This window comes from Grammomys surdaster, unplaced genomic scaffold, assembly GCF_004785775.1.
Source record: "Grammomys surdaster isolate TR1022 unplaced genomic scaffold, NIH_TR_1.0 142, whole genome shotgun sequence".
In the NCBI taxonomy this organism is placed as follows: Eukaryota; Metazoa; Chordata; class Mammalia; order Rodentia; family Muridae; genus Grammomys; species Grammomys surdaster.
The window spans coordinates 3,771,282-3,785,185 of NW_021604600.1; the positions used below are offsets into that span (position 1 = coordinate 3,771,282).

Genomic DNA, 13,904 nt, shown 5'->3' on the forward strand with positions numbered 1-13,904 from the left:
TCTCTCTCTCTCTCTCTCTCTCTCTCTCTCTCTCTCTCTCTCTCTCTCTCTCTCTCATATGTGTAGAGACCACTGCTCAATTTTAGGTATCTTCTCCTGTGGCACTCTACCTTGTTTTTGAGGCAGGGTCTCTCACTGAACCAGAGCTTGCTAGCCTGGATGTCCAGCGAGGCCCCAGGAGCTACCCTCACCCTAGCACTGAGGTGACAGATACATGATGCCGTACTTGATTTTTTCTGTAGGTGCTCAGGTCTCTGCACTTGTTCAACAAGCACTCTACCTGCTGAGTCATCTCCCTAGCTCCAGTGTCAGTCTACTACCCATTGCTGGGACAAAACACTAGGACACGTTCCTTTTAGCTCACAGTTTTCTTTTTTTTTTTTTTTTTTTTTTTGGTTTTTCGAGACAGGGTTTCTCTGTGTAGTTCTGGCTGTCCTGGAACTTACTCTGTAGACCAGGCTAGCCTCAAACTCAGAAATCCGCCTGCCTCTGCCTCCCAAGTGCTGGGATTAAAGGTGTGTACCACCACCGCCCAGCTAGCTCACAGTTTTCAAGGCTCCAGGCTGCCATCAGCTGGACCCACTACTTTTAGTAAGGGTGATAACAGAGCAGACTACTCTTTTTACAGTACAACCATTGCTACATACAAGAAGGAGAAAGAGAGGGATGGGGCTGAAGGCAAGATACAGCCTTCTGGCATGCAAATCTCCAAAAACCACTTCCTCTAACTGTCCTCCGTCTCTTATGGCGTCCAGAGCCTCTGTGAAGTCTGTTGAGCTATAATCCGTCAGAGGACTGAGCCTCTGATAAACTTAGAGCTCCCATGACTCAATCACCCTGAACACCGCTGCATGGGCCTTTTGTTAAGATATGTAACACATCTGACAAGCGGAAACATGAGAGCGAAGCTCTGAGATCCAATTGGGGAAATTAATATCTTTTTTCAAAATTAGGAGAGAAGATATGGTTCCTCTCCTTCCAAGAATTTCCTTGCATCCTCTCCCCTGGATCCTTTTCTGGATTCGGAGTCTATACTTGGCCTGGTGAGCAAAGAATCAGAACCAAAGAGGCAGTCTACATATCTCACCGCAATTACTGTGAAATGCTGCTGGCCTAGAGCCTACTCACTGTAGTAAGCACTAAGGGGTTAAGTAGATAGTGCTCTTAGCATTGTAAGATAATCATAGGAACAAGAATATTAGACACAACAGTTACGGGCATTCCGAGTCTGATGGTGAAGCCTCAGACTTTTAAGCCTCTGTGATCCTTGGTGCCTCATCAGAAATGTCAATATTAACAGTCTTGCCTTATGGGTGGTGGGCTCCATCCATGTGCCTGGCCAATTGGAAACCCTTTTATTTTAGTGTGTGTATACAGGGATATAAGTTGGGGGTGTGTGTGTGTGTGTGTGTGTGTGTGTGTGTGTGTGTGTTCCTCACATACCACAGAGTATGCGTGGAGGTCAGAGGACAACTTTATGGAGTCTGTTCTGCTACCTTTTTGTGGGTTCTGGAAATTCAATGCGGATCATTGAAATCATGTGGCTAAAACATTTACCCACTGTGTCCATCCGTCAGCCCTCCACCTTTTGTTTTGTGACAGGGTCTCTCACTAAACCAAGAGTTCACCAATTCAGCATGACTGTCTGGTCAGCCAGTCTCAGGGATCCTCCTGTCTCTACTTCCCAGCCCTCTCATTACAGGCAGCCATCACCATCACTGTACTAAGCTTTTTATGTGAATAGTGGAGATCTGAGCTCAAATCCTCATGCTTAACAGCAAGTGTTTTACCCACAAAGCCACCTTTCCACCCCCAGAAACACGTAATAAGCATCAGCTATTATGGTTATGTGCCCAAGCTTCACAGGTACATATGCATATATATTTCATAGATGGCCTTTTCTCATCTTACAGTGACCTCTCTGAGAAGCAAGCCTGGCCCTGTCTGATTCTCCCCTTCTTGCTTTGTTCTGCATGGCACTGTGCCTCACCTCCCTGCCTCTGTCTTTGCAGACAGGGAAGAGGAAACACAGGCATAATTCCTTGCTGTGCTGTGAGACATTCTGAATACCGTTTGTCATTTATAAGAACTGACAGAGTCATTAGCTGCCCCAGAGATTGGTTAATTGGCTAGTTAATAAACACCCGCAATGATTAACAAACACACACAATGAGTTGAGTCAAGTTTATGCTGGAGAAAGAAAGAAAGCAAGCAAAATGCTAATGGCTTTCTCTGTGGATCTGAGCGACCCACACTGGGGGTATGGGGATGGGTCATGAGGGAAGAGAGAACTGGAGGGGCCTGTGGTCAGGATTGACAGGCTGGAGACAAGAGAATACCCCCGATGTCCAGAGTGGAATGTTGGCTCCTTGTTCACCAGAGTGGCTGCAAGTGAAACTCTCATATGTACTCATCTGTCAAATAGGGAAATAAATCAAATGCTTCAGTTCTGTTTCCCTTATCCCTCACTGAGGGCAGGTTAGGCAGAGATCCCTCAGGCTCTCATGTTTCCTTGTTCTAAGACGGCAACGGCATGAGATATCTGAAAAGCATCGTGTTTTAGCCTCTTTGTTCTTATCGTATCTATTTATTAGCTGTCATCTCTGATATGTTAGCTGTGGGTCACTCCAACAAATACCTGAGACAAACCTCTGTGTGTGTGTGTGTGTGTGTGTGTGTGTGTGTGTGTGTGTGTGTAGACCTCAAGCATACTAAGAAAGTTCTCTACCAATGAGCTGCCTCCCTTGCCTTACTTTGAGGGGAAGTCTTGCTCAGTTTCTCAAGTTGGCTTTGAATGTGCCGTATATTCCAGACAGGTCTTGAACCTGCAACCCTATTTCTACCTTCCTCCATCCCACGTAGTTGAAACCACAGGTGTTTACCCCAATGCCTGCCATAAATCAACTCTTAAGGAAAAGAAATGTATTGGTGGATATTGATTCTGAGGTATCAGGACGTGGTTAGTCGGCTCGGATGTTTGGGGATCTGGGTGAGACGGAACACGAGCGGTGTTGGGTAGGACATGGGAAGACAATACTGCTCTCTTCATAGTGACTAGGAAACAGAGAGAAAAGGGCCCAGCTCCTAAAATCCCCTTCTAAGGCACACACCCAATGACCTAACTTCCCCCCCTCTGGGCTCAAAAGTTCTAACCCCTCTCCTACCAATGGCAGAGGTGTGTGTGTGTGTGTACATGTGTGTGTGTGCATGTCTGTGTGTGTGTGTGTGTGCATGTCTGTGTGTGTGTCTCTATGTCTGTGTGTGTGTGTGTGTGTGTGTGTGTGTGTGCCTATGTGCTGGAAATTAGACATACTAGGAAAGCACACTACCACTGAACTCTAGTCCCAGCCCCAGGTCTATCTTTTAACGCATGGGTCTCCCAAGGACTCTTAAGATCCAAACTACAACAACTAGTCTCTTTTTTTTACCCTACATGAATCAGCTGTTGGGCCTCTATGCACAGTTGCTGATGAGCAGGGAATTATATACAACATGGAGTTGCAGACCCAGCCTGGGCCCCAGTAACACTCTCCCCTTGGCTCAGGGCCGTGTCTATTTTCACAGGAGCTTTTCGAGGCGTGTGCAAGAAAATCGATCACTTCCCGGAAGATGCAGACTATGAACAGGATACAGCAGAATATCTTCTACGTAAGTCCCCCTACCTCTCCAATCTCTCAAGAAGGGAGGAGTGGGTCCACTACCATCACCCACTTACCTATGAGTGTGAGGCTCCTCATTATCCTCCTCAAAGTGTAGACATACATTCCCCAAGGCTCTGATGTTAAAGTTTCTTTCATTTCGAAATAGAAAAGAAAAAATGAATTGAAAGGTTCTTTTTAGTCTCCTTAGAAGATAATCCAAGGAATTTTCTTCCACTCAGTTTTCACCTTTCCCAGTGGGTGATGTGAGGTGCTAATGGCAAAGTGCTAATGGGTGAGGTGCTAATGGGTGAGGTGCTAGTGGGTGGGGTCCCCAAGGGCAAGGCCTGGCAAGATAAATACAAACCAAAGTTCACCTCTCCTTTGACATCTCTTCAGTTCCAATCCTATTGGGACAGAAACAGTGTTTCTGTAGGAACTTTCCAAGAGAACCAGTGCAGTTTGGGGCTGGAATATGATAGGCCAAGCTTTGACCCTATTGGACTCTCTCCTCCTCAAGAGGTTGGTCGTGAGACAAGACAGTTCACTATCTTAATTTTCTTCATCTGTTTTGAAATGGAAATTATAGTGTCAACAATCTGACAAGGTCACAAAAAATACATATGAGAATGTACAGTACACTCAGCCCTGGACTGAGCAGGTAATCATGCTGTGGTGTATATTTCAGTTCTGGCCTGTTACACAGGATTACAGAGGCAGATACAGGTGGGCCTTACAATGGTCCAGGCACAGAAAGCTTAGCTTTGAATGCCAGTGTCACTTCACTAAGAACAAGTGTCAAGTTTAGACAGTAGGAAAATCCCAATGACTTGCCTAATTTGCTATTTAGGAATGTTAAGTTTATGAGAATTTTTTTAATACTGAAGTTATAAATTAAACTTCCAAGAAATTGTCTTATTCAGATTTTGCAACTCAGAGTATCTTGGCGGCCAAAGTGGGTAGAAGATGGGCTTAGGGTCAATCCAGGGGTGAAGGGGGAGTGGAAGTTAGGAAGAAAGGAAGTAGAAAACAAGCAACAGGTGGGCTGGAGGGAGGGACGGAGGGAAGGAGGAGGGGAAGGAAGAAGGGAGGGAAAAAAAGGAAAGAGGAAGGGAGGTTGAAGTATGGGGGATGGCATGTGAACAGGACTCCCTCAAAACACAATGGCTTTGAAGTCAATACCAATGGGATTCCCCCAGAATCTTTGTTTTTCTTTCCTGCTTGGAAGAAACAGTTTTATACCCTGCCCTACTGGACACTAAGCAGAGCCACGGCTTTCAAGCCACAACCAGCAAAGCCAATTTTAAATTCTTTGGAGAGCTTGATTGTTTTTCTGACTATTTTCTTCCCTCCTTCTGGGGAGGGAGAGTCCTCTGCTCCTTCATTCTCCCCTCAGCACCCAACAGCAGCTTCACCAACAGCCACAGAATTCGAAATTTAAGCATGGGCCTTTGCAAGTGCATAGGTTTCTTGCCAGGAATTTTAGAAACTTGGTCTCAGTCTCTTCTCTTGTTCATTGCTGTGACAAAATATCCTGATTCAAAAGGAATTTAGGCAAAAAGGGTTTAGCTCACAGTTCAACTGATAGTCCCCCATCACAGGGAGGTAGAGACAACTGGTCACATGACATCCATGATCAGGGGAATAAGAGGGGAATGAACAGATGCTGTTGCCCAGCCCCCCTCTTAGACTTGAGTGCAGGTAGCTGTTTAAACCCCTGTGTCTTAGTTCCATCCCCAGCTGCTGCTGCCACAATGGAATATTGCCTGCATAATTCATACAGAAGAGAAGCTTCTTTGGTTGACAGTTTGGGAAGCTAGGAAGCCTGTGAACATGGTTCTGAGCCAATGGCTTGGGCTATCTTGCTGCATAATAAAGTACCAGAGGATGTCACTCAGAAAAATGAAACAAGTCTGTCATCTCCAGTTTCCCTCCCTCTCCTAGCCACCAATGGCCCCACCCTCTGAAGTCATCTAATTCCAGGTACCTCTCAAAGACTTCACCTACAAATGCCATGAGCAGATTTCTAGACTAAGTCTCCAGCACAATTTTGAGGGCCATGGTTAACCCATGGCATCATAGAAGACTAATTAATAAGGCCTAAGTCCTATTGACTGAAGACATTCCATAACATAATATGAAGGGCAGCACAGTCCAACTCTTTCCAACGATGAAAGTACACTCAAATCAGCTTACCTCTGACTCTCAAGACCTGAACTCAGCCCCTGAGAGCTCAGGTGGTCAGGGTTTCTAGAACCTACATAAATCTTGCTTGTGGGCAGAGAGAAGACTGCGACTGTGGCATGGTGAAAAAAGCCTCACCATTCTTTAGACAAGAGCAGAAAAATGACAAGTTTTTACTATGCTGCAGGTAACACAGTAAGAACAATTGCCTGCATGAGATGCTGGGCTGCTTGGGATGGGGGTGGAGGTCTTCTTTTTGGAGCTGGCCTCATTTGGCTTGGAACAGGGTAAGAAGCCACTACCACCCAATCCTGTCCTGCATTCTCCACAATGCAAATGAGGGCAAATCCGATTGGTCTGTGTGCAATCCTAGACCGATGAGACTTACTGGAGGAATTACAATTAACAGTTCATTGCCCACCATTCTGCCAGAGGAAGCTCTCAGTTTCCTGTGTTAAGGATGCTGTTTGGACCAAGCTGGCTTTGCAGGCCGGCTCCATTTCTGGTCTTAATTGTCACCCTTCTCCTACACATAGCACATACTCACTGCTTCAGCTACATCTTTGGGGTGTGTGTGTGTGTGTGTGTGGTGGGGCTTCACTTGTAACCGGCAACAAACAAGTTCTATGTCACTGAGCTGTCTCCACTCCTGCCCTTTTTCCTTTTTCTCTTTTTTCTTTTTCCTTTTTTTTTTTTTTTTAAGCAGGATCTCATTAATTTACCCTGGCTGGCCTTGAAGTAACCTTGTAGCTCAATCAGGCTTTAAACTTGTGTTCCTCCTGCTTCAGCCTCCTTGCTAGAATGCATAACAAGCCTACGCTACCAGGCCAGTCCAAATATACACTTTTATAATCAACCTTATCACTTCTAATGTCCTTGGGGGCATATTTCAAAGGTTAATCATTTTTTTAATTAAAAAATTCTTTTAATCAAATAAAATCATTACACTCAATATTCAAGCAAACCCTGCCAACTCACAATGCAAATGGTCTCCTTAAAGGTCGATTCACAGACAGGCAAAATGGCTCAGACTCCGAGTTCCCACCCCTTTAATACAGCTCCTCATATTATAGTGACCCCCAACCATAAAACTATTTTGATGCTACTTCATAACTGTGATTTTGCTAGTGTTTCAAATTGTAATGCAAACATCTGATATGCAGGATATCTGATGTGCAACACTCAAGTGGGGGGTCTCGACCCACAGGTTGAGAACCTCAGATTCCTCAGTTACCGGTGCCTGCCTCTAAGGCTGACACCATGAGCTCCATCCCAGAACCCACATGGTGGAAGGAGAGAACTGACTGTTACAAAGTGCATTCTGACCCCCAAACACACACAAATTTTTTTTTGTGGGGTTTGGGCCAAGAGTCCATTTGAAAACCCACACATGAAACAAGGAAAATTTCAGGAATTATTTGATGAATTGCTCCCAAGGCTGGACACACTAAGCTACACCCCATACTCTGGATACTCCAGCCAGCTTACTGGGGATCACAGACTACCTGAGGACCAAAATTACCATGGTCATCCTCTCTACTTCCTGAGAGTATTGAGGTGAAGGGGAACCCTCTCCCACTGCACCTTCTGAAGCTTTACTGGAATGAACCAGCAATAAACACGCTAGATTGAGAAAGAAGCTTACAAATGTGTGAATGTGGAGGGAAAAAAAGGAGGAAGTCACATAATGTTTGAAGGTCACCAAAGCATAGATACAGATCTAACATGATTTAGGAACCTATAGACTCCTTTCTTCCATAGGGGAAGGAGAGAATGGGGAAAGTAAATAGCTCTCCTCGAAGCCCATGGGCCTATTACACAGGCAATGACCCAGGACAAACTCAGACACCTGAGACACACATGGCTTGTAAGTGATTGTCTGTGGAATGGAAGTGGAGGCAGCCATGGGTGACAAACAGAAGTCTGTCCAGGTGTGTCGGCAGACTGCGCTCATCCTGCGAAATGAGTTCAGGTGATAGAGACTCAGGGAAGGGACTAGAGTAATTGCATCCTCTTAGGCAGGTCCAGCCTTAGGGCAGATAAGAGAATTTCACAGAAAAGCTCTGCTTGCACTTGAAGCCAGAGGATGAAGCTGGGATACTGAGGATGACCAAGGTCAGAAACACCTTGACACTGAACCCGCTTTTTTAAAGCTTTTTCATTTACTTTAAATCAAATTACTCAGCATGTCAAAACAAAGCAAAACCCCACTATATTTTCAGGTTCTCATTTTCTGAGTCCCCAGCACAACCCAGGGCAGTTCCAAAGACAGCCAGGGCAGGCCACAAGCTCAGAGGTGACTGAACTAATCTGGTCCTTCCAGGGCTCAGAATCCCCTCCTCATGCCTCTTGTTTCTCAACCAGTTTTTCAGGCAGTTTGACATCTCTCCTAAAATGTCACCATGGGAGCAGCGGAATGGGAAGGACACAGCTATCCAGGACCACGAACTGCCCAGGCCTCTAGCCTGAGACATCTATAAACAAATACAGAGGTTTTCATGTCTTCTGCCTTAGGAGAACCCACTCCTCTGTGCCCTGCCTCTTCTGTCTGTTACCATCCCCAAGCACACAACCAACCCAAACTGGTCACAGTGTCTTAGAAAGAGTTTTGCCTTTTAGAGCTAAACGAGGAAAAGCGGGTGGAGCTAAGTCACGTGACTGTGAGTGCTGCGACCAGAGCTCAAAACCTTTCATGGCCAAAATCAGCTATACCCTTGTCTGTCCTGCCCCTTTTCTGCTCCTAGCTGAAAGTAAGCATGGGAGTTGTTCATGAATCTTCTTATTGCCCATAGTGGAGCCATTGGCTAATACTCCCACATAGAATTCAATCCCATGGTCCACTGTACCAGTCCAAGCTACGCCCACCCGCACCTGGATCCCTGCAGTCCTGTCAATCACTCAGGGCCCAACCCTAGTAAAAGTCCTCATCGCTGCGCTGCTGTCGTCATCTTGAAATTTTAATATTGTGACAGAACATGTCTTATTTTTCCTTTGCACAAGGCCCTGCAAACTATATGGCTGTCCCTACTGGTGGTTTCTTCTAAAGCATAAGACCCATGAGGATGGGCCCTGTGGCTTTTTTAATATATGGATGAGCACAGAATCCGTTCGGGTTCTTTATCCAGGCCTGACCATGATGCAACCGGAACAAAGCTTGAGCTGCCTGTTACTGAATATTTAAGCTTTATTCGGAGGGCCAGGGACCGGAGCAGACTGCAGTAACACTCTTAACCCCGCCTTTCCACTTCTCAAGCCAGCACCGTTACTGAAAATGAGGCAGTCCGTCTCGAGTCTCTGTATCTCTGGTCAGGAGCTCCCGCGGTTATCTTTCTGGACATCTGGACCTAGGCACTTACCAGTCAGCTCTTTGTACTCCTCCAGGTGCTGCCTGGGCAGAAGAGTTAGAACAAACAAACCATTAATAATGCATGTATGCAGATTAGCTCAGAGCAAGCCAACCATTAGCTGTACAGAGGTGCGTGCTCCTTTCTGTAGCATGAAATACCGGTTGCCCCAAACTGCCCTCCCATCCCCCACCAATGCCAGAAAATGCAGCCAGTCCCTGGCATGGGGCATTTCATCTTGGGATTTGCAAACCCTACAGTGGTTTTGAAAGCAACGCATGCTCAGCCGAGCCTCATTTCACATTTCATATTTGAGTCTATTCGTAAGCCAGCAATATGTGAAATAATTTTCTCACGATGTACAGCAGCAGCCATCAAGACTCCCAGACAGCCTTTAGGCTGAAGGAAGATGGCCACATTCTATGGTATACTGTGCGCTGAGGGTCTCCCCAACTGTGTAGAAGATCCTGGAGCTACTGTCTACTGCATCTATTAGTACTTCCGGTGTCCTGAGGTTCATCAGGGCACAACCCATTAGAAGTTGAGGATTGGATCCTGTTTGCTCTTATTCTGGCTAGGGTCATACTGACTCCTACCATGGGACCTTCTGACCTCTCCAGAATCCAGGCAGGAAGCCACCAGGTTCACAGCAGGGTACCAGGGGTCTACTGCCCAACACCGTTCCCAAGGACAGTGCTGTGCCTTTTATGGTCCTTAAATGTTTCTGCTGCTGCCTCCCTAGCACCTGGCGGGGTGCCTGGCATCTAGTAGGCGCTTAATAAATATTTCTTGAGTGAATACATAAATTCATCCAATCATTCTGTGACTAAATGGGTTTTGAATGGGTATTGCCAGGCTCTTTACTATGCAAATACAGGTGTTTAAGATTCTGCATCTTGATGAGCTGCAAATGGGCTGACAGGAATCCCTGCATTCAAGACTGCCTATATAATTTGTGGGTTCAGATGTAAAATGAAGATCCTGGATTCCAGGCTCAGAATACAGACCCAAAAGATTTTGAAACAACCCTCCCTCCCCTATCACCATCAGGTTTGGGTTGTCACTGTTTGGCATTAATTATTTAATATTGCCCTCTGCTGTGCATGGAGACACCCTGGAATAACTGAAACCTCATGCAAGGATCTCGGGCTTGCAACTAAGTCTGGCTCTCCCTGTGTTCACTCCCAAGCCCTTGTCAGAAATGAAGGGTGACCTGGTTAGTAGACTGAGGCAGAACGGGACTGATATCCAACCCCAGGAAGTCTGGGAAGTGGAGAGTTAAGAGGATGCTGGCTAGCTAAAAGTGGGGTCCCCAGTGACTCCTGGCTCCAAGTCCCTAGACATAATTTGCAATGCATGCGACTGGTAGACTTGCTTAGACTTTCAAGAGGTCAGCTGTCAGATACTGTGCCTCCAGGTCACAGGCCCCTGAGTGACTGGCACTGATCCCACCACACCTTTATGGGATGTGGACTTCTCTCTAGTTCTTCACTGTTCACAGACACTCCACAACCACAGCAGGTTAGTCCCCAGGGCTGCTGGAGCATAGATGGAAACTTCTCTCCTTCTCTCCACAGGGGCTGTGAGGGCCTCCAGTGTCTTCCCCATCCTCAGCGTCACTCTGCTGTTTTTCGGGGGACTCTGCGTGGCTGCCAGCGAGTTCCACCGCAGCAGGCACAGTGTTATCCTCAGCGCAGGCATCTTCTTCGTCTCTGCAGGTGAGTGTCTTGCCTTGAGATGTAACCCGACAACAAACCAAAGCCAGAGCCACACCGATAGTGAATGATCGGCCTGTGTGCAGTTGAGGATTCCATTAGACAGTAAGAGCCCAGACTCTAGCCCAGGCTGCTGTAATACAAGGAGGAGACACTATGTCAGAATCTATGAGACAAAGACAAGAGCAGCCAAGACTACGGAGGCTGAGCCACCAATTCCAGGCCAGCCTGGGCTGCATAGTGAAACCCTAAAGAGAGAGGGAAGGAGGGAATAAGGAAGGCATAAGAAAAAGAGACAGAAGGAGGGAAGAGGAAGAGAAGAGATATGGGGATGGAGAAGAGTTGAGAAGACCTTTGAGATGCCTGCTTGCCAGTCAATTAGTGTTCACAATCTTTCAAGCTCACAAGTCCCCATATCCTCCCAAGCATCTCTGGAGAGAACAAAGGCAATAGCCTCAGATGTTCATGGGGAAGACCTGGTTATCCAGCCACATCAGCTGAGCAGGAGGAAGTGCAAGGTAAACAGGAGATGTCTTCATTTCAGTATTATTGCTGTGAAGAGACACCATGACCAAAGCAACTCTTATAAAGGCAAACATTTAAGTGGAGCTGACTTAACGTTTTCTGAGGTTCAGTCCATTATGGTCATGTCAGAGAAGCAGGGCATCATGCAGGCAGACTTGGTCCTGGAGGAGTTGAGAGTTCTACATCTTGATCCAAAAGCATCCAGGTAGAGGATCTCTTCTGAAGACAGCCAGAGGAGGCTCTCTTCCACATTGGGTGGCTCGCCTACACAATGACACACTTCCTCCAACAAGGCCACACCTATCCCAACAAGGCCACGCCTTCTAAAAGTGCCACTTCCTGTGGGCCAAGCATATTCAAACCACCACAACTACCTTCAGAAATGTGTCCTATTTTGCTACCTTCTCTCCCTCACCACCACCTCCCCTCCTCCTCCGATGTCCTCATCTTCCTCTCCTTCTGGGTTTCCATATTTCCTGTCATGTCTTTGTCATCCCTTCACATCCCTCCCGGCTCCAGATAGGTCAATATCAACAGGACGGAAGACTTTAGAGAAGCAGAGAACAAGGAAAGTTGACTCCTCACTTTTCTCATTGTTGCAACAAAGTATCTGGCAAAAGCTGCCTAGGGAAGAAAGGGTTTCTTTTGGCTCACAGTTTAAGGGTACAGTCGGTCATGGTGAAGAAAGCAGGAGCATAAGGCCCCTGGTCCCACTGCCCACAGTCAGGAAGCAGAGAGAGAGAGATGAGCATATGTTGAGCTTGCTTAATTACTTTCTTCATTTTATTCAATCCAGGACCCCACACCGCAGGAAGATGCCTTCCACATTTAGAGTGGCTCTTCCCACCTTAATCAATACAGCCTCAAGTGTCCCTCGCAGATAATACTCAGGTTTTCCTCTTAGAAGACTCTAGATACTGTCAAGTTGACAGTTATTATTAACCACCATAGCAGGGGAGAGGAAGACAGCTTTGGTGGCGACCTTCAAACTGTTATTCAGTGGTCCCCTTTTATCTATAGGAATACTTCCCGAAGACCATAGTGGATCCTGAAACCAGAGAGTAGTATCAAATCCTGTATGCACTATAGTCACTCTGTAACAATATACACATGAAAGTATACCGCATATCTTAGAGAGAGTAAGAACTTAGGTATTAAAATAGAAGAGTCATAATAAACTGTAACAAGGTTATTTAAAGCATACAGATTGCTTCTTTCTGGAATTTCCTTGCATTATTTCCAGACCAAAGTTGGCTGTAAATAAGTGACAGTTTTGAAATTTGAGCTCTTGCTCCACCTGTGTGGCCTTAGGAACTCTCCCCCACCTGCTGGTACCTCGGCTTCCTCACCTCCAGCACAGCAAAGAGCAGTGGCTCCCACTTCACAGAGCAGCTGGAAGGACGGACGCTGGACGTGCAAGTCACACTGTCATTTTCTACTATTGCAGAAACAGCAAGGAGACGTTGTCAAGCATGAAACCCAGCATCCTGGTCCCCCATCAGGCCTTGCACAGGCTCTTCCCCACACTGTTTCCCCTTCTGCAAAGTTGGCGAGACAGCATCCCACTCTCACCCTCAGAGAGCTCAATCAAGTTACAGACCAGGGAGGAGAAAGTCCTGTCCTTATTCAGGACACAGGTCAGCCAGAGGTAGCTATGGCTTCTGTCACCATGCTCTGTGGTGACAGGCATTAACTAGAAAACCCAGAGGCTTAGCTGCTTTTGAGGAATGTTCCTCCCACTGGTAGCCCTGTCTTCGGCTCTGGCTGACCAACCAGGAGAATCTGCACCAGTGTTGTGCTGATGTGACAGTTTACAAAGAACAGATAAGATCATTATTTTGTCCCCCTAGGGGGTTGTTAGGGGAAAGTGTCATCAGCTACTTTCTTTGCATGGGAGTATTGTGAGGGATGACAGGTAGGTTAGATGCAGCGGACTATGAGTGCCCTGAGGGAATACTTGTCTAGGATTAGAGCCCCCTCCCCCTCTGGAGCACCAAGAGCCTCAAATTTTCCACCGATATGACAGTATTAGAAGACCCCATGCTCCTTAAGGCCCTTTATGTGCTAAAGTTTATGGCTTTTATTGAGCACTTCCTGTGTCCTGGGCCTGATAACAAGGTCCAAATGCATGAGCTCTGAAGCCAGGCTACCCAGTGCTAATCTCCCCCCTCTTCTATATTTTCATTGTATAGCATGAGGCAAGTCACTAAACTGTTCTGTGCCTCAGTTCGCCCACCTAAAAGGCCCAGGTCATAATGATCCTGCCTCTAGAGCCTAGTTAAAGGATTAGATGAGTTGGTACACATAACTGAGCCCAAAACTGTGGCTAGCACCCAGTGTGACTCAACATAAAGTAACTGTTATGTGTGTTTAATGTGTGCATCAATTCTATCCACTCATTCATTTACTCCTTCATCCAATCAACACACCATGCGTTCTTGCTTTGGGTCAAGCTCTGGGCTAGAAGCGGGGGCAACAGTGATGAGCAAGTGTCTTGT

At 46.5% G+C, this 13,904-nt stretch overlaps 1 protein-coding gene across 1 annotated transcript in view; it reads left to right on the forward strand.

Moving 5' to 3' along the window:
- Positions 1-13,904, forward strand: part of Cacng3 (calcium voltage-gated channel auxiliary subunit gamma 3) — a 92,043-nt gene that overhangs the window by 74,102 nt on the left and 4,037 nt on the right. Inside the window, exons 2-3 of the mRNA XM_028764258.1 lie at positions 3,565-3,648; positions 10,744-10,884. Coding sequence (XP_028620091.1) covers positions 3,565-3,648; positions 10,744-10,884 — 225 coding nt within the window. The remainder of the gene's footprint in view (positions 1-3,564; positions 3,649-10,743; positions 10,885-13,904) is intronic.